The sequence below is a fragment of the Alligator sinensis genome, unplaced genomic scaffold, assembly GCF_000455745.1.
Source record: "Alligator sinensis unplaced genomic scaffold, ASM45574v1 scaffold612_2, whole genome shotgun sequence".
Classification (NCBI taxonomy): domain Eukaryota; kingdom Metazoa; phylum Chordata; order Crocodylia; family Alligatoridae; genus Alligator; species Alligator sinensis.
Window position 1 is genome coordinate 2,147,126 of NW_005842085.1, and position 27,788 is coordinate 2,174,913.

Here is a 27,788-nt window from a genome sequence, read left to right on the forward strand (position 1 = left end):
TTGGTGGTGGTTGTCTCGATTCTTCCCACCTTGGTGAGGCCTATCCTGTCCTTCTCCAGCAATGGAATGTGCTCCTCCCTGTCTGTTGTCAGGGCTGCATTTCTGTTCTCCAGCCAAACTTCTGCAGGTAGAGGTGAAGATTTCTGCTTGCTGCCTGAGGTCACAAGCTCCCAGTTTCCAGCCTCCTGGGAGTCCATGTCCTCTCTCTTTTCTAGCACTGCCCCTGACAGTTCTTCCTCCACAGTCCTGGAGATCTCCTCCAACATCAAATTGATGAACTCCTCATGGGGGAGGATGCTTCAGAGCCTCACCACCTCCTCCTGTAACTTCCTTGCTTGTTCCCTGAGAGGCACCACTCGCACAGCAGGCACCCCCCAACCTGACTGTCACTGGAAGGAACCTACAAGCCACAGTCCCCACAGTGCCAAACCTAGACCTGGGTTGAAGCCTCAGTGATGAGTGGTCCTGCCTGGACAGAAACCATACAAGTACAAGCAGAGGCAGTGGTGGTCACAGTGGATCTAGCCATGGTTGCCCAGGAACACCTGTCCTGTCCACCAACCATTGTTTCAAGTGAGAGGGTGTTCAGCATTGCTGGTGATGTAGTGACACCCCACCGCACCTCCTTGGATCCTGGTTTGGTGGAGCAGCTGGTGTTTCTTAAGGTGAACCTCCCGCTGCTGAGGTACCTCAAGCTCCAGGTGTAGACAGAGTGAGTGCCACCCTCCTCACTCTGTCCACACCTATTTTCTTTTGGTTCTGGTTTCCAAACCATTTAATGCCCCACTTTCAGAGCTGGAGGCGGCACTCACTGCATCATCAGCCAGTAGGGGAAGAACATGTCCCTGCTGAGCTCCTGTGCCAGGACAAACTTGGAGGTATGGACAGGGGCTGTGGGGAGGAAGGAGACCCCAAGACCTGGGCATGACCACTAAAACTGCACCCTGCCAGGGTTGGGAGACTTGGTGGGACTGCAAGTGGTGCAGCAGCCCCAGGAAATGCCAGGATCAAGGATCTCCCTGGTGAAAGGCAAGCAGGAGGTGCCATAACTTCCAGCTACCACACGCATGCACAATCCTGGCTGTGGAAAGCCCAGATCCATCACATCTTTGACAGGTCTGAGGCTTGCTGGTTGCAGTGGAGTTGTGAGGCTCCAGGTGAGCTCAGCTTAGCTGCCTGGGATGCCAGCTTTCAGGTTGAAAAACCCTTCGTCAGGCTGAGGAAGCACCTGCAGTTGGTGTGTGTGCTGTTCCTGGATGGAAGGAATAGTAAAGAAGCCAGAAGCTGGCATGCAAAGCAGACAAGCAAGCCAATCAGTGAAAATGGAAATGGAGGCATCAGGGGGTGTGGGACAGGCTGGGGGAGGGGGTAGGGAAGGAGGATGTAGCAGGTAAAAGTGGAGAGGTACCTGGGGAGTCAGATGTCTGTCAGGTTGTAGTGTGTCAGAATTCCAATGTCTATGCTGAGTCCATGAGTTTCTGTACCTAGGAGGTTGGTGATGAAGTGCAGTTCATAGGCTCATCTGTGGCAGACTGGAGGCAGCAACAAGAGCAGCACCAGCACATGGGTGGGTGGGGCCATTGGGAAAGAAACCTAAAGCCCTTGGAAGAGTGACCTTTAAGGTGCTATGCTCCTGCTCGGACACCAAGTAGTGCTACTGTGCTCCATGGACACTTCAACAATGAGACCAACATGTTTTCCAGCCACAGGGCTTCAGGCAGCTCTGTGCTGTTACAGAGATGATTTTGTGGAGCTGTTTTTGCTTTGTGATTTATGGATGGCACAGTTTTCATACTGAATTTATAGACAGGCATTTTTATCCTGGTTATTTATGGAGCACCTGCAAATTTATGGACACTTGGCAACCATGGTCACAAATGGTACAGACTAGGGGTGTGTGAAGTGGGCCCTATTCAGTTCAGATTCGGATTCGGCCTGAATCAGGGACAGTGATTTGATTCATTGATTCAGATCGCTGTCCCTGATTCGATTTGGCCGAATCCGAATCTGAAGATTTGATGCTGATTCAGAGAATCGGCGATTCAGACATAGACACAGCTTTAAATGTTTTTTCTACATACCTCAAGGTATCAGCATGGCTCATGAATGCTGCAATGCTGGGGTGGATAGAGCATCCCACAGGAGCACAGGTTTGGAGGGGGGACGGGGGTGGTCCACGTGCTTGGCGGCGAACTTCCGGTCCACTTTCGGAAGTACTTCTGGTCCACTTCCAGGTCTGCCAGGGAGCATGCCCTCCCTCCCTCATGCCTCCCTGGCTCAGCAATTGGCCTTGGAGGGACCCTGGGTGCCCCCTCAGACCCATTTGGAGGGGGGACGGGGGTGGTCCACGTGCTTGGCGGCGAACTTCCGGTCCACTTTCGGAAGTACTTCTGGTCCACTTCCAGGTCTGCCAGGGAGCATGCCCTCCCTCCCTCATGCCTCCCTGGCTCAGCAATTGGCCTTGGAGGGACCCTGGGTGCCCCCTCAGACCCAGGAGGCACCACTCGCTGAGCTGGAGGTTGCAGGGAACCCCCCCCCAGTGCGCTCCCCGGTGGACCCAGAAGTGGACCTGAAGTGCTTCTGGTCCACTTCTGGGTCTGCTGCCAAGCATTCTGGGAAGCCCCCTGCGCTTCTGTGGGACAGTCCATGTGCCCCAGTATCACAGCATTCACAAGCCGCCTGCTACCTAGAGGTATGTAGAAAAAATATTTAAAGCTGTGTCTATGTCCAAATCTCCTAATCTTTCCAAACCTCTCCAAATTATTTTGGAGGGTTTTGATTCGATTCAGAGAGATTAAAGGGTCCTCTGATTTGATTCGGATTTGGAGATTTGGCCATCAGATCATGCCGAATCTCCACCAAATCGAATTGGGGACTGAAGCTTCACACAGCCCTAGTACAGACATCCTCTGTGCATGTGGCATATGCCAGATCAGGGAGGGGATGGGCAGCACAGCAGAAGGTACAGCAGGAAGCAGAAGGCAAAGCAGGAAATCAGGCAGGGAGCACAGAAATGTAAACAGGAAGTAGAGTAGGAAATCAGGCAGGGAGCACAAGTATGAAACAGAAAGCAGAGCAGCAGATAAGGGATAAGAGGAGGAGTTAATTTGTGTCATGCCTGCTGAAAAAGTTGACCCCCACCCTTTAGGTCAAAGCAAAACAGCAAAGTTCTGAATACTGTAAAGGTGGCAGCAGGTGTCACCTTTTTTTGCTTTTGTGCCACCCTAAAATCTTTCATGGTGGCACAAAGACCAAGCAAACAGATATACATACCCCTTGTTGTACCACAAATGCCCCAAATTTGTGGCTGTGACAAAGTAGTTTCAATTTGTACTGCTATATAGCACAACACCTCCGTTTATTTTATGGTGTGAGATGCTGGCAGTTTGGAGCTGCTTGTGCTTTCAAGCCACCCCATGCAGATGCTCCAGCGGCTTTAAGGGGCCATTCTTGAACACCCCAGGAATTCCCAGACAGGATCAGGCTCCTGAAACCTTGGGAACATCTGCGTGGGTTTCCCTGCTTATAGAGATGCACCCACAGGATCTTCAGGGCACATCTCCATACATGGAGAAACTTTGAATTTCTCTAGTTATAGAGATATGCTTTAGAGATCACAAGGGTGAGACTCTAAGTAGAGAACATTGGGCAGGCACTCTTAGGGCTTAAGGGGGTCAATCTTGCATGGGAATTCCCAGGGTACCCAGGACTAAACCCTTAAAACCATGGATGAACAGGTCACCCATTGTCCTTCAGTCTCAATGGGTAAGGCGATGGGCAACATGTGTTTCACCCAATGAAGTGGATCGACTGTGTTAACACATCCTGGAAAGCTGATCCACTTAATTTGGCAGTGCATATTTCTAGCCCAAGACTGCTAAGGAGTAGAAGAGAAGTGGCACCGCTATAGGGCAAGCTACTTAGCCTAGGCACTGTGCTGCATGTGAACTGTATTATTGTCAAACAGCACAAAATAAGGCATCTTAAATATAATACCTGTTTTAGGTGAGGTTATGAATACCCTTCCTGCAACAGGGGCTGGACTAGATCACCTCCTGAGGTGCCTTCCAACCCTAACTTTCTATGGTTCTGTTTCTAACAGCCTCCTAACCTCTGGTCTCTGTCTCTGACTTCTTACTAAGAAAAACAATACTACTGACTTCATATTACTTTCATCACCCAGTTTGACATTTTAATTTCAGATCTTTTTTCCAACCCACATCGCAGATACCATTATACCCTCCACTACTCCCTCCATTTGTCTCTAGAACAATCTGTCTTTTTGCTATCAAACTTCTAGGATTCAGCTTTCATTCTGATCTTTAATATAAGCTTTTTTACAAAGCTCTTTAATAATACAGTTTAGACTATTAAATAATGGGGGATGGAGGAGAGAATGAGGTATAGGAAAGGGGGTAAACAAAGAAGGTTTTTTTAGTTCTGATGTATAAGATGGAGATTCAGTAAAGTAGTAAGGCTGTTCTGTATTACATTTGGCTACCCACATTGCCTACCCCTAAGGCAGCTATTATATGTTTCCAAAGAGCAGTTCGGGATATGGACATCTATATTTGTAGCACTACAAACATCCTTATAGCACTAGAAATAGAGAGCATTCAGATATTCATGCCATTTCCAGGGTCACAAAATTGGCAGATCCTCTCCAAAAATGTTCCTCTTCCAAAGAGAAAATTCAGTAGTGCTGTGGTTTGTAATTGTCCACTTCGCATGTGGTACTACATGTAGCTCTACGGGGGTAATCTTTGGATTCCCAGTATCTCATAGTCCTCTCTTCATCCCTGCCTCCAAGGGGAAGGGAGAGAAAGCAGCTGGTTCTGACAGCCTACAAAACTGCAATTAGCTTCTGGGTGACACTCTCTGATCAGGAGCAGTGGCTGGAGGCAGCAGGTGGTTTGGCCTGGCATTGTTCCTCCTGCCTGGGGCAGGGATTAGCCATGGTGGGGCAGAGAAGAATGCTCCTGGAGTGCAGGTTTCACACTCTCTCTCTCTCACACACACACGTGTGTATGTGTGTGTGGTTTCCTCCTGACTATGGCACCCTGGGAGACTGACCATGTTGCTCACCCCTAAGGCTGGCTCTGCGCTCACAGCTGCTTCACTGGTTGGAAAGCATCTCTGAGGTCACTTTGTAGCACTCCATCGTGGGGGTTGTACACATGTGCATACTCTCACAGATTATTTTTGTAATGCTAAAAATTGCCTCAGCTTTCTACACAAACACCATTGGAAATTGGGCACTTCCAAAGAGAATTTCAGAAGAGCCCACAGGAGTCCAGAACTAGCCAATAGAAAACTTTAAGCATAGGACTGTGTGCTATTTTCTTCCCTATGGAGCTTACGTGCCAGATGTGGAGCTGCACATTAGACATTACATAGTATCTTGAGTATCTAATAGCTCTTCTAAAGGTAGATGCTGTCAGGGTGATCATGGTGTTCACCTTTTGCATAATAGCCTGGTGACACTTCTAGGAAGTGTGAGACTTATATATAAGGCATACCTCAATCTGTACAAGTTCAGCCCACATCTCCCTCTTCCCAGGAGAGTGCTCTGACCAACAGGCCATACAGTATGGTAAGCAGGGACCTTTTCCATCCATCCTGTTGAAGAAGCTGGGTCAATGCGCAGCCAAAAATACAAGTGATCTGGAGTTCAAGAGAGTAAGCGCATGAGAAGGAGCCTGACTGTAGCCTAGTGGTTGGGGCTCTTAGTTGGGAAGGGAAGAGTGTTGGATCCTATTACCTGTTCCCACTGTTTTTTCTTGTTTTTAACTAATGACAGTATAATGAAAAGTGTACTAATAGTTCTCATTCCAGCAGGGGACCTTTCCCCTTTACCCGAACTACAGTGGATTTTGTTTTCAGTTTTGAGGTCCTTCCTGATGACCAAGATGAGTTTTGTTACAAATAGCAGGGATGAGGTAGAATCAAGGGAGCAGTACTTACAGAACAGATATTATAGGAAATAATAAATATATTTGCAGACAGGAATTATAGGAAGAAAAGGAAAGTTCAGGGGAAAATTTGAGAGCACTTGAAAGAAATAGAAAGTCTAAAATAAAGAGAATGGTACTAAGGAGACTGAACTGGGTTTTTGAGAAAACCTCTTATCTAAGGGATTATTCTATCTGAAATATTTTGCTAAAGGAAGAGGAAATAAGACAGTTTAGTTTGGTCAAGAGATATTAAACAAGGATGTGTCATCACAATTGTTGAAAAATATGTATTATAACCTTTATTTTAGAATTGGGAAAAACAAAAACAACTGGTGAAATTACTTGTCCAAGGTCACCAAGCAGACCTGATGCCCCTTAAAATTGTTTTCTTTTAATGTAAGTTGCCCTTGGCCTTTGTTGGGAAGGGCAGCATATATGTTGGAAAAGGCTCATAACTGAAAAATAGGAGTTTGATAGCAGGTGGTAGCAGAATCAGGAGTGACTGGATATAGGCCAGTTGTGGAGGTTGAAGTGTTGTACCTTTACACAGTTGAAGCTGTAACAGGTTCACAGGCTGTTGTGGTTCAAGAAGAATTCCAAGGCAGAGGGGAGGAAGATTTGTCAGAAAAAATGAAGATTATTAAAAACCTAGAGGAAACTGACTTCATGCTGTAGTAAAACAGTCAAGTGGGTGAGGTATGCGAAGCAGTATAGTAAAGATTGGAAAGTGACTTAGTAAAGATAATAAAGTGACTTATTTGGGGACTAAGGAGCTTAGGTGGGCAGAGGGGAGTTGATGCTCTAACTCAGGGATCAGTAAATGATCCAGTGGTGAGATGGAATGACTCAGCTTGGATTTAAGGTGGGCTGGTGCTAGGACCTAGCTGCCATCACTTCCTTCTGCTACCCAGTCATGGCACAGCATGGGCCCAGTCACCAGACCACAGTGCAGTACAGTGTAACACAGCATGGGCAACTACCTCCTCCACCCCCACACTGCCAAATCCTACTGACATCCTGCTCTATAGACTAGATCCATGGGCTCCATGGATCATAGATTGCCATCCCCTGCTGTAACTAAAGGATATGGACGTCCTTTTAGACATCTTGGATTTATGTCAGCTCAAGATACAACAGAAAAAGAGATTAATAAGAATGTCTGTAAAGTGAGGAGCAAGGCCAGAGTGACAGGGCAAATCAATGGAAGATGAAAAGGATGAGGAGAAGTTGTTTTCTTCAGAGACCGAATTATATCAGAAATAGCAGACATGGGAAGGGGAGGTGAGGAAGGAGAAATAAACAAACTCTGGAAGGAAATAAAGAAGTGGACTCATCTCCCTTTACTGAGAAAAGACTGGAATATGAAGGGGAAGGTAGGTGAGGGGGGAAAAAAATTGGTTTGAAGGATGCAGCAAGGTTTGCTTATATCTTTTTAGAAAGAAGACCAAGGAACAGGGTTTTTTGCACAACACAAAGGAATTAAATGAGCTACCAGTAATACATTTCTATCATAACAGCATGATAAAATAATTAAAATCAATTTAATTAAACTGCAGAAAGTAAAGCTGGTTTATATTTATTTAAGTAATTATCTTTCTGGCTAACATTTCACTGGTTACATTGGTTAAATGAGTGGGAAATTATAATTTTGCCTAGCTAAAGCTGGATCTAAATCAGGCAAGCCAATTTAAATAAAATCATTTTGGTTTTCATCAATTACACTTCCAATGAAGTGCATAAATGCAAAGCTGAATGTCTTTACACTGAAAAAAACTAAAATAACAAAAAAGAAGTATAATGACATAAGACAAAAGTACATTCTTGCTAGTGCTGAGAAAGTAGGTAATTTATTGCATTATGAGGAGAATTCTTTGATAACAATGGGTGATTGTGACCACTGTTGTCTACTGACTATCAATTATTGTCATGAAGAATGAAACTGATGATAGGTCTCCAAATGAAAAGAGGTGGCAATGAAGGAACATGAATATTACCAGTGCAGGCTAGATTCTCTAAGTTAAGGGTCACATAGATTGACAAGAAGATTAGATTAATCTTGAAACTGCAAAGAATACAAATAAAATGCTAGGCACTGCTCCTAAAGTTATTCACAACATGTTCTTCTCAGCTAACTCCTATTTTGGGCCTCTTTTATGCATTATACTAAAGGCTGTGATTTGCCATGGTAACTGTTTGGGGAAGATCATGGATAAGCGAAGGTAAAAATGTCAGAAGTTCTGAAGCTGTGATAGGAATAACAACTCTGTTTCCTCTTTCTGAGCAAATTTATAGGGAGTAATCCTATGCATGAAGGAGGATGAACTAGGGATGACATAATTTAATAAATAAATTCATCTCCACTTCTGATGCTTTCTGGTCTTCATGTTTTATCCTGCCTGATGACATAGTCATTGGCAACAAGTAAAATTACACTGCCTGTTTCTACTATCCATCTGGTCGTCTTAATGTCACCCACACATAGGCCCATATATCCACCCACCTGCTCATATTTTCTTTCACATAGAACACATTCATTCTCTCACTCATGTAATTTATTCCAACATGCACTTGTGCAATTGCTGTTCAGTTTTTGTTTACTGGTCGCTGTAGCAATATTTAAACAGATGTCTATGTACATTTAAAGAGCACATCACTTCTCACTTGCATGCGTGCACAGTCTTCATTCTAATTTCTTCTGTCAGTATCGTCCTCTGTTTGCATAGTTTGTTGGTATTTCTATTTGGTGGTTTTGTAATATGATGTCTCCTCCCATCTGTGAAATAAGACAAATTAAGTTCTAAAAAAGTTTTAAAACATTTTAAGAATAAAAGCCCCCTATATAATCTGAAGTCCCATTTAATAGATGCTTTCTGGTATTGATCTATACCATTCCTTCTTCCTCCATAGAGTTCTAGTTGGATTATGGTGAAAGGGTTGATGAGTTGGGCTTTCAACAGTGAGGGCCCTCTGCAAGTGAATTAATGCTTCATTCTTTCGCTCCATTCAAGCGAGGAGTAATTCAGATGGAGGAGCCAATGGCAGATTCTCTATTTCTCACCAGTAGGAGGATGGACTTGCCAGCTAGAAATTGAGAAAATGTGCAGATTCAAGTGTCCAAATATTTCCTGAATAGTGAGATCTCCAAACATAAATATTCACTTATGTCTATCAGTAGACCCATCCTTTGAGGAAACTAATCTATTTTGTCTAACAATCTTTGTTTGTATATGTCTATACAGATACATAATTAATAATTATTGACATCAGTTATGTGTCAGTCATTGAAATTTTATCCCGCTTAGATTAATACCTTTATCATGAAAGCAGTAGACTTTGGAATGTTAAGGAAAATGCTTGTTGAGCACAGTCATGTGGGTTACGGAGCTGGATGGTATCTGGACCGAATCACCATCCAGGCATCAGGCGAAAACAACATCCAGTACGTCTTCTCATGCCAAGAATGGTTAGACAGCGGAGTTGGTGATGGACAGATTCAACGAGAGCTGAGACTTCTTGGAATAGTCAAGAAGGAGCAGTTAAAAGGAAGTATTTGGGGTGAGCTGCCAAAATCCTTTCACACTTCTATTTTTGTTGTATATTATGTTTATTTTCCCAAGACGAGTCCATTGAAACTAAAAATACAGTAGAAGAATAGTACAACTTTGTTCTGTGTAGCATCTCTTATACAAGTGTCGTCTTAAGCATTTTCAAGGATGAAAATATAGTTATAAAGTTAGGAGGAAAAACACCAGTAATCATACAGAAAGAGAGATGAAGAAATATAGACAATACAGAAAGTAGGCTTTTAGATGAGGTATGAAAATATTGTTAATGAGGCAGAAAGAAAGTAGGTTGTTCCATATGGTTGTAACTGCGGAGCAGAAGGCTCTTGCAATACCGATGAGAACACATGAAGAGACACAAAAATCTCTCTTTTAGAACAGTGAGATTTTCCCATATGCTCACATATTTGTCAATGGCTTTTGCCATTATTCACATTGTGTTTTCTTTTAAATGATACACCTGCAGTGACAGTTCTCACAAGTACTTTGGTTAGGGTTGACTGGAAACCATAATTCTGTTCAAAATGTGAAATGCGAAAACTAAACTTCAGAATGAGTTTAGACAAAGAAAAGAATTAAGTATTTAATCCTTTGTCACTATACCAAATTGTGGAATCTCTTTCACTGGAGATTTTCAGGAAGAGGCTGAATAAGGCTTCTGTCTGGGATTATTTAAGAATAATGAATCCTGCATCTGTGCTGGGGATGACTCCTGAAATCCCTTTTCAAACCTGTGAATGACTCTACGGATATCATATCTGCCCCCATCCCTTAAATACTTCTGAAAGGGAATAAAATATTACTCTAGGTCTGCTTATGGCACCTAAACCAGAAATGTCAGACCACACTGCAGGCTAAGACCTAACCAATCTGAACATTAGGAACCACATTCAAATTCTGCAGTGCTTTAATATAACTTAGTGACTAAAGTCACCTAGGGATGCTCCCTTTCAAATTATGTTTTGATTAAAGCTCAGGAAGTAATATATAAGTCCAGTATTTGCTGCATGTTTGCCATGCAGCTTTCTGTTCCAGTTTACAGGAACAATGTTGCTGAGGCAACAGAAACAGAACAGCTTGGAAATATGTGTATAAAACGAATAGTTAACAACAACAACCTCCTAAATTTCTGAATATCCATCAAAATAGTTGCCATTTTAAAAACAAGAATGATTACTACTGCACCCAGAATGTAGTGTTGTCCCCCAAATCCAGATTCGGGCTCTCTCTCAACACCCATGACTAGTGATATTCAGTTCTGGATGCATAACTACCTCAAAATTATATTAGCTGTAAGAAGAGAGCCTGTCTTAAAGGTCAGGAAATGGTGAGATGAAGTGAGAACTGCTAAAAGTCAAGCTGAATGAGGCTTTGCAAAGAAAATTAAAACAAATAGCAAAAGGTTCCTCAGCCATATTTAATAAAAAAGAGACAAGGGAAAGTAGAAGTTGGGCTGTTGTGCACTATACATGGAACTGAGCTGAATTGTTACATATACCCCAAAATAAACTGGATAGTTTGCCTCAGTTTTTGATAGGGTGACAGTGTTGACAGTGGGGGCAATGGCAGGATGGCTAAGGAGAATGAAAAAGTGCCAATGAACATTACAGTATCCAAGCTGTAAATAAAATGCAGACAACTTAATGCACTTAAACTGGGGAGATTGGCTAATTCTTGAGTTCACCCCAGAATTCCAAAAGAACCAGGGTATGAAATCACACTTCTAATGGCAAGAGTTTTAAATAACTGTCAAGTCAAAAGTGTTTTTAACTTAAAAATAGTGAATGAAGTACTTATATTTAAGAACGGAGGAAAAGGAATTACGGCAACTCTAGGCCGATCTGTCTCAACTCAATTGCAAGCAAGGTTTTAGAGCAAATTTTGAAGGAAACAATAATTAAAGGCATGGAAGTAAATAGAAATGTGATAAAATGCAACTGAGATATATTTGAAGGTAAACCATGCCACCCGAAGCTGGTATCTCTCTTTGATAATTGATGTGTTAGGAAAGGGAAATGATGTATATCTCATGTAGCCGCATTTCAGTGAAGCATTTGGTACAATGCCATGTAGAAAATTATTAATTAAGCTGGATAGGATAATAATTATACGACAAACTGTAAGGTTCGTAAAGAACTTGCTGAAAGACTGATGACAATGAATTGTGGTCAAAAGGGAACCATTGGGTTAGGGAGATGTAACTAGTACAGTTCCTCAAGAATTAACCTGCTCTTATTTAATATTTTCCTTAGTGATATTGACACAGAGTAGGAGGAATTCACTGGGTGAATTTCCTGATGATACGAAGTTAGGAGGTATTATTAATATAGAGGAAGATCAGAATATCATATATGGCAGAAGACCCTGAGCCCTAGAGTAATAGCAATGGAATGGAATATTATATTACAAGGGGCAAACTCATTCTCTTAGTAACTATTAATAAGATATTAATAAGATAATAAGGTACAAGAAGGACATTTGTCAGGTGGAAATGGCAGAAGAGGAGACACCTGAGAATATTGGTTGATCACAGGATGATAGTGAGCTAACAATGTGATGCAGATGTAGAAAATGGCAACCATAACCCTAGGATGCATCAGTCAAGATCTTTCCACTAAAGACAGAGAAATATAATGCTATTGCACATGGCATTAGTAAAGCTTGATTTAGAATACTTTGTACAATTCTAGTAATCTATTTCCAAGAATGACTAATTTAAATGTAAATAGCTACTGAGATTTGCTAAGAGGTTCAAGGGGCGTCATGGCCTATACTAGGAGTAGAATCTAAAACAGTTCAGTTTGTTTAGCTTAATAGAACAACGTCTGAGAGTGGAGACAATTGCTATCTACAAAGACATCAGTGGGGAAAGCACAAGAGAAGAAAATAGCGCTATTTGAAGCTGAAGGGGCAATGCTGGTGCAAAATCAAATGTGTAATCTTCAAAAGCATGGGATTTGGAAACAGATTCCCAAAGTAATAGTGGGGGCAAAAAAAAGCTAAATTGCTTTAAGATGAGATAGGTAATACCTTCTGTTTGTTTTAAGATGAAGCTTGATGATTTTATGAAAGGATGATATGATGTGATTGTCTGCAATAGTGACGGACTGGACTCCGTGACCCATGAATTCACTTCCAGACCTTTGGGCCCCTATAGACATGCAGCAAGGTTAATCAAGTCTGCTGGAGTGTGGAAATTAATGCACTCCAGCAGCCCCCAGTGTCATGTGTAGGAGCATCCCCATGCTGAAAATGATTGCAGGGTGTTTTGAACTAAACTGGTTTGATGAGCTTTAGTTCAAAATGCACCATCGCCATTTTTCAGTATGGGAATGCTGATACACGTGATGCTTGGCTGCATTTAATTAGCATGACTTGCTAATTAAAGTGCCTTCCCCCCTGCCCCCCTCCCCTCCGCTTCCAGAACATGTCTTTAAATGCACTTTGTTCCTAGGTAGACATCCACTGACATTTTAAATTTTCCATCTTTCAGTTCCAGAAGAGCTAAATATTCATGCCATGTGAAATGGGGGGATGGCATATCATTGTTTCACTTTCATTTGCTTTCATTGGTATAATTGTTTTTGTTTATTTTTAACTTCAGTTGATTTGGAAATATTAGCCTTAAATCTGCAGCATCTCAATTGCTAAAAAAGCTCTCATAGATCATATTAAGAATATTGTCTTTCAAAATAACTGAGGCCTGTAGCATTGACTATACAAGGGTAGTTAAATTATAACTGGGGATATTACCACTTGTCACAGTTAGCCAGTATGACTTTACAGGGAAATTATGAGAATAAATGGAATATCATTGGTCATATTATTTATATGAATTTGCATTATATTCAAAGCAAATATTGGCATCCCATCGTAGGGTAAAATCTCATTGTTGAACAAATGGGGTCTGATCCTGCATTTCCTGTGCACCCAAAATGCTTTCTGGTTTCTGTTGGACCCCAGTGTTCTCCAAGTATCTAAAAACAGGCATTTGCTTTAAAAAGTGACTATTGTTCCTTTTCTTTCTCTACTATAATCATCAAACTCTTTAGAAACCTATGTCTGCCATGCTTTTAATGCTTTCTTAGATCTTGAATCAGTTAAGAATATGCGTCACTATTTAGGACAATTTTTAAGCATTGAATAAAGTTAAGGGCATTCTTATGTGCTGTCCTGAAAATATATTTTCCTGAACTGGGGCCATAACTGGAAGTCTACATAAGAAAAAAATGTATCTGTTAAAATCTGATAAATGACAAGGATTTCAGTAAATTTGAGGAACCACCTTAAGCAGAAGATATTGACTTGGTTTTGTACCTGCTGGACTAATTTGAAACTTAAAGAATTTTCTTACTACCACCTGGCTCGTGAACATTGCAAATTTCAAGAGCATAGTTTAGGTGCATAACTGAACTGTTGAAATCCAGTAAAATGACTGACAACTTGCAACATCTTGTTGAAAAATCAAAGTTCAAGGTATTTTTTTCTGTGTACTGAATGCATGGTAATGAATGAGTGTGATAAATCCCAAGAGTCTAGATCAATGGGATAATGGCAATGAATGCTAGTTCACTCACTCACTCCTTAGTACAAGCATCTGTTCTATTCTGGAAATTAGGTATAGTTTATAAATTAATTATTTGTCTGCTTTTTTTTTTTACTAGGGACTTGGGATGTAATTATTGTGACTGATGATGTTTCTACTAGTTTCACAACCCCCAAAATGACTTTGTATGTTTGTGGTGAAAAAGGGGTGCATGCTTCAGTCTTATTCCCCAAAGGATCTCCTAAAAAGGGCCAGAATTATCAGACATCACTGGAATTAGATAAGAAATTCAATGCTATATGCAAAGTTCGCCTGGAAATTGAAGAAGTCAGAAATGGAGAGACTTGGTATTGCCAAGAGGTAAAAAACTTAGTTCAGTTTAGTTTTAATATCTTTTCTTTTCATAATCTTAAAGTTTTTTTTCCAGTTGCACTTTCCAGTTATGGTCAACATTTCATAGCTTTTTATTTATGAAGTAAGTAGATCTGCTGATAACTGTTGTGGTTAACCGTGTGATATAATGGTTGTCAGTGGGCACGTTTACACAAGGCATTTACTGCAGAGCTGACTCATTAACTCCATAGTAAAACACCACTGTCTACATATGTACTGCTATTAGGATGGAATAAATTAATTAACTCTGCTGTAGGCTAGTACTGCCAGACACAAGTACTATCCTATGGAGGAGTTATTCACTCAGCCATAATGCACATGTAGATGATGACAGGGCTGGCTGGGTCATGAGGGTGCTTCTGTGTGAGGACTGCCTGCCAGCTAGCCCCACACTAAAGCATCCTTGTGGCCCAGCCATTCTTTCCACAACACCCTGAGCTGGGTTAGAGCAGCTGACCCCTGGGGCCTTCTGTACCTCAGTGTATTGCAATCTCAGGCACGCATGCAAATGCAGTGCCTGGAAGCAACTGCACTGGAGTTTATTCAGTCATATTAATTGAATGTGTGGACGCTTCCACCATGCTCCAAACAAGGAGACTAGGTTTGAATAGCAAAAAAATTGTAAATTTAAAGCTGGATTTCTTTAGGGCAGCTGCATATAGGAGCCATTGTCTGTAGCTTTTCCAGTGTTATCTTTTCAAAGCTATTGCTGCTGGCATGCCTGGCAGTATTTACATAATTCAAAACTGGTTATTATATGTTGTGGACCCAGGATCCAAGACAGTTAATGAAGTGAGACATTGGAAATCCTTTTTAACAAAAATATCTGCCACTTAACTTGGCATTTTAGAAAAAGAAATGAATAGCAAAAGTGACAGTCTTTCTTCTGATGTCTAAGAAGGTGAAGTTAACATCTTACATCACATCAAAATGGTGTGGTACTACACTAAAAGATCTGTATCTACTTTGCTGATAAAACAAAGGAAATCTAAGGGAAAGAATGATCCAGTTCAAATGTTAGTTATATCTTTGTCTCTGACTATTTGTATATTTCAGTGACAAAGATGTTATTTTTCACTCCTAATACAAGATATTAATCTGCAGGCTGCACACCTGACATTTATCTTCTAGGCAAGTTGTTAATTTTATCTTCCTTTACACATTCAATATAACAACTGCTTCCACAAGATTATAGAAGACAGTTGATCACAATAGAAATTTGTATCCTGAGAACAGAAACTTGATAATTACAACAATGATAGCCATTAGCCTTCTTTATTTCATTAACTCACAGTACTGGTTCAAAGATTATTTAGAAAAAGATCGCTATGGGTAATGAAAATATTCACACTTACATTAGGGAGAATTAAATATACAAAGGATATAAACTTTCCTACTTCAGGGAATAAGTGAAGCACTGGCACCTGGACATAAAAGACATTTACCTGGGCACATCTACACATGTGTTAACACGCTTTAGTTAATGCGTATTAAATCTAGTACCATTGGGTACCTATACACAAGTGCAGAGACTGCTCCAATGCACTGTAATTACAGCATGTTAGAGCAAACTGAAAGAATCGAGTCTTCTGGAGCATGGTAATTACCACGCTCCAGCCAGCCTCCATGCCTCGTGTATCAGTGTTCCCACACTTCAAAATGTCAACGGGGGACACTTTTATCTAAAGTTTGTCCAACACACTTTAGATAAGGCATCCCCATTGCCATTTTGAAGCACAGGGACCCTGATACATGAGATGCAGAAGTCGCCTGGAGCACGGTAATTACCACACTTTGCAGACTCAATCAGTGAGCTTTAGATAAAGCATTCCCGCCACCAATTTGAAGCTTGGGGATGCTAATACGTGAGATGTTCTGGGTGCTTTAATTAGAGCAGCTCTCAGAGCCACTCTAAATAAAGTGCCGCCCAGACCCTCACTCCCGGGAGCACATGTGTAGATGCCTATCATTGTCAGGTACTAGGAAAATGTATATTAGCCTGTCTTAATGTGCATTAACTAAAGAGCATGCTTTTAAAGCGATGCTTCAATGTGCAGTAAAATAGGCTAATATACACTAAAGCACATGTGTAGACATGCCATGGGCTATTCTGCAACAGGAATACTTATTTCAGAATATATACAGCTAGGATAGGTAACAGAAACAGAAAATACTAGTTTAATTAGACCACCGGTTGAACCAGTATGGTAATCTCTATGTTCCTGAAGTCTTTTTATTTAAACTATACAAGACAGGACTTCCCAGAGGTCTCAGAATTTCTATTACACATAGATATATGTCTGGAGCTTAGTCAGTCCACTGTTTTACATCACATAATAGGATTCAAAGTTGGAGTCTCCCTCATTTTTATAATCAGGAGCATTGAAAAATAATTCCATTTATGTTTTGGAATAAACTGCCTGAAATCCCATTACTATAACATATCATATAAAAAATAAATTGTAGTAGATGTCTTATTTATAGAGAGTGTAATAGCCAAAAGACAGCACCATTTTTATTCTTCCCACTTTTACTTCTTGAAGACACAAAGCACAGTAAATGAGGTCTGACTTTCAACAATCTCTGCAGACACATAGATATCACTATGAAAGAAAAAAGTATTTTAACTTTATATCTTAGTCTACATTTCATTTTTTTAATCTTGTAAATGTTTCTGTCATATCATGAAAAATATAAGAGCACTTTGAAGGCTGAAATAATGCTACCACATACCCATGAGCATTGCTAACTAAAGACAGCTGAGCTTAGTGGGTAAAGGATTTGGACATTTTTTTTCAAAGGTAGTGAGTTATGTCATATAGAAATGAAAGATTAGACATTTTTCATCTCTCAGTCAGCGGGATTACTTTCTACAGTATATTTTCAAGTGCTTTGTCCAGTTTAACTTTAAATAATGGAGGTAATGAGACTTTTTTTTGCTGAAATCATGGTCTCGTCATTTCCACTTTTAATTTTTTTTCTAAAATTCAGACTAGTATTTTCTTTGCTCATTGCCATCCCTTTTGCTTTCATACAGTATCTCCTGGAGATGCTCTAAATTCATTAACACTACTCAGGATCATGTAATGCATACAGTAGAAATATGCTTGATTACAATTTTTCTCTTTTTTCCTCAGAACTTCCTTAAATTGTTGAGTTAATTTTTTTTTTTTTTGGGGGGGGGGGGGGTGTTGCAACAACAGTGTTGATAGGATCTTAAGACGTTTCTAATTGTCTGGATTTCCACTTCTGGTAAAGCCTGGTTTCAAAGGCTATTTTAGAATATTAATTTTTATCTTTCTTTTATTAAAGGTCTGTATACTCTCATCTCTGATCCCCTTTACCTTACCGTATTTTATACAAGAGCCAGAAATGGAATTATTGAATGTGGCTTTTGTTCCTTTTGTATATGTAGGTAAAGCTTCAACACAGAAAAAGTAAAGAAGCACTAGAATTCCCATTTCTTCGAAGCTTTACTAAAGAGGAAGGATCTTCAGTGGCTGAACTTCCAGTTCTCACAACTGGCTTTAATTTTCCAACAGGTTTGTCATGTGTCAAAGGCTGAGAATCTTAGTTGAGGTTTTTCAAAGCACTGCATGGGATTTTAACCATGAGTCTTCATTTTAAGAGGAGACACACAACTAGATTTCTTGCATTGCTTTGAAAATCTCATCCAATATATTTAGCATTGCATTTTTTCCAGGCATGATTAATACCAATTTGTGGCACATGGTAGTATAGTACTCATCTCTGAAAAGATTAAAAATATTGTGTGTGGCACCCATTCATTTTATCTAGATAATCTTACTCTGTTTCTCCCCAAACAAATGAAGAAAATCCAAAGGAAATGACAGTTTCAGGTAAGGAGACACATGGTTCCTCCTAAAAAATGCATATCTGTGGGTACATCAACACATTCATTAATGTGCCATAATTACGGCACATTTAGTACCAGGTACTAGTTTAATAGGACTGTGTGAAAGTTTGAGTGCTGATTCGATTGGGAGGAGATTCGGCCTGATTTGGTGGCCGAATCCCTGAATCCAAATTGAATCAGGAGACTAAATTAAAAGGTCTGAATCAATTGGAAGCTCTCCAAAAAGATTTGGAGAGCTTCAGTGATTCAGGCAGTCCCTGCTCACTGCCGCAGGGAGATGAACCCGGACTCCATGCTGGTAAGTAGGGGGCAGGGGACGGGGAGCTAGAGATGGGGGGAAGGGACCATGGGGGGACCCCTGCCAGGCCCCATCCCCTGTCTGCTCCCCCAAGCTCCCTGAGTAACCTCTGACTCCTGCTCACTGTCCCAGCCCCATCCCCCATGGCTGTCCCACCCGGCCCCAGCTCCTGGCTCTTTAAAAAAAAAAAAAAAAGCCCCTGCTCAGCGGCTGCTGCCAGGTGGGGGAGCAATCCCCGCTACCCCCTACTGTCCCACGCAACATGGGAGGCACTGCCATGAGCTCCCTGACCCCTGCCCACTCTCTTAGCCCCCCAATAGCTGCTCCTCCCAGCCCCAGATCCTGGCCCTTTAAAAAAGAAAAAAAAAGCCCCAACTCACCTGCTGCTGCAGCAGCCTCAGGATTTCTGGGGACTTGTGGCAGAGCCTCCCTATAGTGTAGGGCAGTGTGGGGCAGCAGCTGGTGAGTGAGGGCTTTTTCCTTTAAAGAGCTGGGAGCTGGGAGAGCGGGTGGGTCATCCATTGAGAGCAGGTGGGGCCGATCAAATTTGGCCGAATCAATTCATAACGGTGATTCAAATCACCAAATATCACTGTCCCCTGAATCAGCCAAATCCAATTCTGAATCAAATACAAGCCACTTCGCACAGGCCTATAACTTAATACGCCATAATTACAGGTATTACAGATACTAACATAATATACCATAATTGGCGTACTGCACAAATGAACACTTTTTTTGTGACACTTAATGCTCATTGGACTAAGTCTGCTGCACATTAGCACAAACAAATGCTTTTTTTGTGAAGCTTTAGTCTCATCAAACTAATTTACTGTACATTAGCATGGTTTTTGCCGGCCACATTAATGTGTAATTGAATTAGTCCAATGGGCATTAAGCATCTCATGTCGATGTGCCCTGTTTTTGCTCCTAGGAATGTTAAAGCATTTCTTTCTTTTGACACAGTTATCAAGTTTTCCCATAGATTTCCTTCTATGAGTTATACCTTCATCACCCTAGATTGCTGCTTTGTGTTTTACTTGGAGGTACATCTTAAATCTGTTTGCAACAGAAACTCATGCAGAATTCAGTAGCCTTAAATAGGTATCTGGTCATGAAGGAATTACCTTTAGCATTCCTTTAACTCTACTGGCTCCCTGGGATTTTTGATGGAGTTTAGGTTCTTAATTATATGCTATAAATCCTAAAGGGCCTATCCTGCCTGCTCTTCTCCCTCAACATAATGACAAGTGAAAAAACTCAAGCTGGAGCTCTCTAGATATAAACTTGAAGCAGATAATGACAGGACATTTGTTTATGAAATCTTCTTGACTTTGGAAGTCTTGCCCTTTCCCTCCCCCCACCACCTTTTTTTCCCTTTTTTTTTTTACAAAACAGAAAAAAAGGAGTAATCTGTATTGGGATTCTGTGAAGCTCATATTTTTAAAGAACATTTTGAGATGGGTTTGTCTGAGGGGCAGTGATAGGAAGGATGTGATTTTTTTTTTGTTCCCTTTATTAAAGGAGTCTCATTGGCTGCTGCTCTCTACAAGGGTGTTGTTTCTGATTATTCTAATAGTTCAAAAGGATATGTACAGCTTCCTTAGGTAGACAGACAAGAATTCTTCAGCTGAAGCATCAAGGAAGGATTTTCCCAAGAGGGTAGGGGAAGAGCCCACCGTGCTCCTCTTGCTCCATTGCTAGTAGTATATTCCCCCAGGAACTGTCACAGTTAGTGAAAATTGAAAAAGCTCAATCACTGTTTGCACCAATGTTCAGAGAAAATAGAAAGGTTTCTTTGCCTCCAGCTTTTTAAGCTGGGCTTGGTCTGTCTTCAGTTAAGCTCAGGATAGAATATTGCCTGTGGTTCTGAATATTCAGAGCTTCTAGAAGCTAGGATGGATGTTGTTGTATGGGTGTTATTAATTTAAATAAATTTTTAAAATGTGGTAATGCGTGTGTGTATACATACACATACACACATATATATTAGTATGTGAAGTTTTTCTTAGAATGATCTTTGCTGATGTATTACCCTTTTCTCACATTCTCTTTTTCTTTGTATCAGACCCACTTGAAAATTGTTTCAGTATTTCAGTTTTTGTTTTCAATCACAATGGGTTTTCATTTTAATTGCAGTGCTTCAGTGTACTTTTACAAATAAAACAATTTTGTCTGGCACTGATTATTTTGGGCAGGAATACTTTAGAAATAAAGGTCTAATTGTAATTTATTAAATAATATGCCTTAACTGCCTGTGCTTCAATGCCTAATTCTTTTTCCCCTTCCAACAGTAAAAAAATATAATCTATATATTACCACGGGTGCATCTCCACAATCTGGAACAGATGCTGATGTGTATGTCATGCTGCGAGGTTTCCTGGGAGACACAGGTCGAAGAAAATTAGTGCAAAAAGGAGAGAAACTTTTCACCAAAGGAAAGGTAGGTTATCATATCTAGAGGTTGTTGGTTAAAATCAAAGCCCAATCCATTTCTGATTGATATGAGGTGAGAGTTGGAATGGGTCTTTCATTTCTAGCCTGAAGTGCCTAGTAATGTGGTTTGCAAGTGTGTGTGTATGTGCATCTATTACACCCCCCTCCTCCCCTTCAAACAAACCCAAATTAAAAGAGTACTCTAGGCACTAGTTAAGAAATAACACAATTGAGGTAATGTGTCTCAATTATGTATGTGTGGTATGACATAATATTGTATTATGTACCATTTGGGCCTCACAGATATTTGCTGCCAGAAGAAGGATCATGAGATTGAAGACTCATGGATTTCATTCCAGGTTTTGGATGGAAGGGTGCTGCTTCCTTCCTTCAAGATCTTGCTTCCCCTGTTAGCCTGAACCTCTAGTGGTGGCTCTTCTGCTCATCATTCATTTATTAAATCATGTACTCTTCTGTTCATTCCCATCCAAACACACATTTATTTGGCTTTGCCTTTGTCCTGCAACACTTCCATCCTGTCTCCTCATTCAAGTGCCATTTCCAGTCTCATAAATGAAGTCTTCATGCTTAAGGCTTTAACCCAATTCCAGCTTTCTCATCCAGCTTGTCCTCGTTTCATTCTCTTTCTCTCATCACTCACACTTTTAGTGTCCTTGCCCAACTATTTCCAGTTTCTCTTACCTCAGCTCCCCCAGCTTCCACAGCTGCTTATCCCCACTGATTTGGTCCAGTTAGTTCAAGTTCCTCCCTTGCAGCTTCTTTTATTTCTCCCATACCTGGGCTCCCACCTTCCAATCACCTTCCCTATCCTTACTGATGAGGAGAGACTTAGTTTGAGGCTTGGTTTTTCCCTCTCCTGGCTTCTTGACCTAGTCTTCTTGCATGGCTGGTCCAAGGTTTTTCAGATCAGAGCTTCTCTGAAAGAGTGCAACTTGAGAACCACATATCTAGACACAGGCAACTGGTAGGGGGAGTACAGGGGGAACTGAGATTGGCCCCTGATTCGGCACTGCTCACGATGGTGTACTTTTTTTGCTGTGCAGGCCAACAGTGTGTTTGGGAGGAGCGGGAGGGTACTAAGCCACAGTACAGAAGTATGGGAGTGGATATGGGGCTTTTGGCCCACCCCCGGGCCCACCCACAAATTGTGCCCCTCCCAGACTCAGGAGGCACCAGTCATCTCTGTATCCAGATAATGAGGCTATTGGAATGGTTTAGTGTAGTGACTTGGGGTGATATGTTTGATAGACTCTAGTGAAGAGACGGGACAGCTGGAAGAACAGAAATATTATACGGTAGAACTGAGGTGAACTTCACTACATGAAGAAAGTTTTTATGGCCTTTGCCTATACTTGTCAGGTGGTAGAAGATAATGCATAATTTCCTAGCACAGGAAACAAAGTATGGATGTACCTTTTGCTTCAGTATTTGCTTTGGCACATCATAGGGCTAATGTGTCAAAGCGACACAGTGCTCATGAATTTTTAATGAATCTTGGTAAATATTAGCATGTGTTTATTTAGAGCCTGGAATGAAGTTGTGATGTCAGTTTTAAAAGTGATAAATAGCTATTGTTTTAAATTTCTTGATTTGTTTCCTGTCTAATAAAAATGAAATTGTCATAATAAAGGTGTTAGATGAAGCCTGTAAGTAAGAAGAGGTAAATGGATATTGTAGGCAAGGCTAATATCTTAGTCGCAACATTTTGTTCAATGCTTTACTTGGAAATCTCCCAATATTTTCTTCCTTTATAAATAACCTCCAAAAAGACTCTCAAATGAGGAGAGCCTCATTCTTGGCTAGTACACTCAGATATTGTGATGAGCACCCCTGCAGTTAGAAAATCTGGACAGGTTTGGGGGATTCTGGACTACAACAGACATGGAATTTGCATTCTGAAACTTAACAGTTGTTTTAACATTTTAAAAAGTGCTTTTCCTTCCAGTAATTTCACCCCTTGCTGTACAGTAACTGCTAGTGAACTGAAACAGCACTTCTGTTAGCATTCATGTCAAAATATGGCGCTGGTCTTGAACATTGTCAGATTTGTTATAAACACTGGCTTAGCAATTCAGTATAAATAGAAAGTGGAAAGTATTCAAATAGCTTTGCAGTGCAGCATCTCATTTAATAGATCTTTGCATGAACTGGATGCCATGTGTGATCATTGCAAGCTGGATTAACTTTTTTAAATTTCAAAAACTGCTTTTGTGTCTTTCGAGGTGCTAAGTTTTGACCTTTTTGAGTTAACAAGAGAACAGGCTAAATGTATTTAAATGAAATCCTCACTTCTAGGTATTTCTCTGTTATTGAGCCACATGTCTAAGGATCCACTTTTTCTCGTTATTTAGTTGCCCATATGTCATTTCAGCTTAACAAGTCTCTCATTCTGTATGGAGTTGAGCTCCCCCAAATTCCTTTTGTCTTTTCTCCTGTCCTCCCCAAAAGTAGCAAGGTAGGCAGGTAAGCATGATTATTTTTGCTGATTTTTGCATATCTTTATACAGTTTAGTTGGTGTTTGTCCCTAATAGTATTTATTAATATTTAGTAAATGTATTATGAAGAACCATTACAACCAGTTAGCACTGACTTTAGGCAGATACAAGTTGTACACACATGCAAAGTTCTGTGTCCAGGTTTGTCAAATAATTTTTATGTTGACTTGACTCCTCTGATATCCTGTCTATAGTGCAGTGTTTGGCAAGCAAAGGTGCTCCTTTGTTTTTCATCTATATACTATTCTGCAGATTGGATATATATTCAGTCTTATAAATAAGGTTATCCATTTTGTTCTCTCTCAATGTATGTTTTTTTTTTCCGAACCAATCCTATTGAAAAATACTTAAATACTACTTGCAGTGTATTTAGACTAACACGCATGCTTGAAGTTTCAGTCACTTTCAACATGTGTGCAGGGAACATAGAAATTAACTGCTCTAAATTTTTGAGGGAATGAAATCTCCATGAATATTTTTAACTCAGTATTTTATTAGTTGTTGGAAAGAGATATCCTTTATCCTGCCCTATATTTAGACACTAACCATTCAGGTTGGTACCATGGTAACTGCAGCATGTACAAAAATTGTTAGCAAGAGGTGATTGTTGGTGTTCAGTTTCATTATTTGTTTATGGATTAAGCATTGACAATTTTTAGTGTTACTTTAGACAAAAGCTCATAGTACAGAAGTGTACTAAGCATGGGCAGAACATGGGAAACCAAATACATGGTGGTCACTATTAAAGTCATAATTTGTCTGCAGTTATTGTACAATGAAACATCTCAGATGCCACTGTTTGGTAACTGTTAGTAAAGCTGCTTTTTAATAGGAATTGTTCCCTGTGTAATGACTATATAATTGCAAAGTGCTATTGACGCAAATGTAATAATTGCATTGATACACATGGCCCAAGATAGAATAGTGCCCACAATGGTCAACAACAGCAGTGGCTAGCATTACTAGGCTAGGCAGCAAAAGGGTTTCCGAGAGGATGAGAAAACAGATAAAGTAGAGCAGGGGTGGCCAACCTGCAGCTCCAGAGCCACATGTGGCTCTTCAGAAATTAATATGCATCTCCTTGAATCTTTGCACAAGCACATGATGTGATGTAACGGTTATGGAAGCTGGTCAGTGTGTGCTTGTGCAAAGATTCACGGAGACGCATGTTAACTTCTGAAGAGCTGCACGTGACTCTGGAGCTGCAGGTTGGCCGTCCCTGAAGTAGAGGATAGGAGTCAGAAGATCATGGCCATAAAAAAACTTGTGAAAGGAAGAGAGACCTTAACTACAGAAAACATGAATCTCATCTGTACTAATAAAAAGCTATGGAAAATGTAAGGCCAAAGCCAGGCTTCACCACTATGCACAGAAGGTCAGTCCGGGAACCCTATTCTGCTGGACTAGAGAAGTCTCCCATTCATCCAGGATACTGATAGCCTTATTAGGAGTTTGTACAATCCTATATACATTGTAAAGCATGCAAAGTGGTCCTTCTTTTCTGTCACTCTGAAATCATCAGTCCAGCACTATGGATGCAGAGCCAGAGTAGCAAAATAAAACTGTACCATTTACCCTGACCCAATTTGGGCCACTCTTCCAGGCAAAGATTTGAAAGTATATCAGCCTCTTGCCTATGCTTTCTCATTTCTTAGGTAAAGAATGGTTATAGAGGATGGCAAGGTCTGCTTCACATCTCTCTTCTTATTTTTACTTCTATATATCTCTCAAACTCAATAAAGCAGACTTCCAAAAATTCTTAGACAAGCATTAGTCAAGAAGCCATCAGCCAGTGATGATGACCTCACCAATTCCCATTACTCCTGTACAGTTTCTGTGAGGAAGTCTGTATGGTGCTTTTTTTACAAGAGAGAGAAACATGTTTCTGAAACATGTTGGGCTTCACAGTCAGTTAATCATGGGATTGTGTTACATCAATAAAGCTTGTAAGATATTGTTGTGATTATCCATCTGCGTAATACAGGACACAGCACTAGACTTTTGAACATAACTTATTTTACTGCTGGCAAAACTGAAGAATTAAAAAAAAAAGTTTTGAGTCAATCAACTGAAAAGTCTTTGGTTTTCCTCTCAAAATAAAAACAACAGCAACAAAACATTTTGTTTCAAATGAAACACTTCATTCAACCTCAGATGAAAAGGGGTTTTTTTTTGTTTCTTTGTTTTACTTTTAACAATATTTTTCAACTGAAGTTAATAAACTATAGTCTCAACGTGTTGTTCTAAAACAAACATTGAAATAAAATAGTTTGATTTCAATCCTTTTATTCATCTGAAATAGTTCTATAAATTCAGTGTGAATTTGAAAACAGTTTCAGTCAAACTGAATGTAATTATTTAACAGATAAAATGCTTGATAAAAAAGTTCACCCAGCTACATATGTGCAAATTTAAGTCCTACATTAAGTCCAATAACTTTGGTTGATCTCAAGGATAATATGTAGAAATGCACCTAATTTGGATTTAAGGCTGTATAGTAATGAAGAACCATTGTAACCATATAAACTATTCTAATGCTTAATTAACTGCAGTGCTTTTAACTTCAGATTTTTACCTTATTTCTAGTCTGAATGTGTCTGACTTCAGCATCAAGCCTGTGGATCTTGATATACATTTGATTGATAGATTGAATAGCAGTTATCAAAATCTGTTCCCTTGGACAGCACTTTTGGATCAAATTACCTTTAGACCTTTGAAAAGTGAAGTAGATTCAATTCTTCAAGTTACTCGTTAAAAGTAAAGTTCTTTGATCTTTTATTCATTGTCAGGGTTCTTCTGTGAATCCTGTCCAATTTATCAGCATCCTTCTTGAAGTATTGACAGCAAAACCAGACATAGTATTCCTATAGCAGTATTACCAGTGACAAACTTAACATGGTATAACCTCTCTGATCCTATGCTCTATTCTCCTCTTTACACATCCAAGGATTGTGTTAGCATTTTTGTCCACAGCATTGTAGTGGGAGCTCACAATTAGTGTATTGTGTCATGATTGCCAAGCGTTTTTTTGGAATTGGTGTTTTCCAGGATAGAGTCCTCCATCCTAAGTGTTACATGCATCTTTTGTTTCTAAATGTATGATCTTACATAAGGATATTTTTACTTTCTCTCAGTATTCAAAGAAACTTAGATCTCTCTGTCCTGTCTTTGTCTACCCTTCCCTTCTTTTTGTGTCATCTGTATGTCTGTTTTCTTTCAAGTAACTAATGGCTATGTTAAATAGGAATTACTCCCTGTGGGAACCCACTATGAATACTCCTGTTAGAGAAGATTCTCCATTTACAGTTGCATTTTGAAATACACCCCTTAGTCATCTTTTTACTTATTTATCCAACCATATTGATTTTATATTAGTATCCTAAACAAAATGTGATGTCATGCCAAGTCAAACACCTTACTGATATCACAGTATATTGTATCAATGCCATCAACTTTTATCAATCAAATCTTCAATGTCATCAAATTAGTTTGACAAGATCTGTTTTCAAATGTGTATTGACAGGCACAATTTGTTTTATATTTCTTTAATTTTTTAATCAAATCCCTTAAGAGTCATTACTCTTTCATTACTTTGCTTGGGATTGATTTCAGGCTGAAGATCAATAATTACCCATGTAACCCCTTTACCTTTGTTAAATATTAATACAAATTTAGTTTTTTCTTGTCCTGTGGATCTTCCCCTACATTCCAAGATTTATGGGAAAAAATGTTGTCGGTAACTATACAGGGAGCTCATTAGCCAGCTCTCTTAAAACTCACGAGTGCAAGTTATCTAGATCTGCCTGTTGTATATCATACTGAATTCTTGCTGAAAATACTTTTCATCGTCATCCTATAGGAATAGGAAATCAGATTGTGCTTGAAAAGTTCTAAATTTTCATTCACATTTTTCTTTGAAAATTATTTTTCCAAGCTGATTTGACTCATAATCATTTCAACTTGTGAAACTGTCCCTTTTAAAGCACCACTATCTGTTACTGACTTGGAATGTATTCTTTTTCTACATAACTAAGTATTCAAGTCATGATCACATGCACATAAACAGCCATTAATTTTAGTTCAGTGATTGATTCTTTTGTATCTGTCAAGATGAGATCTAATATAGAATGCCCTCATTCTTATATGTCCCAATTCTATGCCTTCTCCCCCCCCCCCCCCCCCCTCAGTCAACATTTCTTTTTTT

The 27,788-nt window shown here is 40.0% G+C and overlaps 1 protein-coding gene across 1 annotated transcript in view; it reads left to right on the top strand.

The window, feature by feature from the left end:
- The window catches only part of RP1 (RP1, axonemal microtubule associated), a 306,042-nt gene that overhangs the window by 243,874 nt on the left and 34,380 nt on the right, over positions 1-27,788 (top strand). Inside the window, exons 45-48 of the mRNA XM_025204493.1 lie at positions 9,257-9,509; positions 14,182-14,423; positions 17,872-17,998; positions 20,926-21,074. Coding sequence (XP_025060278.1) covers positions 9,257-9,509; positions 14,182-14,423; positions 17,872-17,998; positions 20,926-21,074 — 771 coding nt within the window. The remainder of the gene's footprint in view (positions 1-9,256; positions 9,510-14,181; positions 14,424-17,871; positions 17,999-20,925; positions 21,075-27,788) is intronic.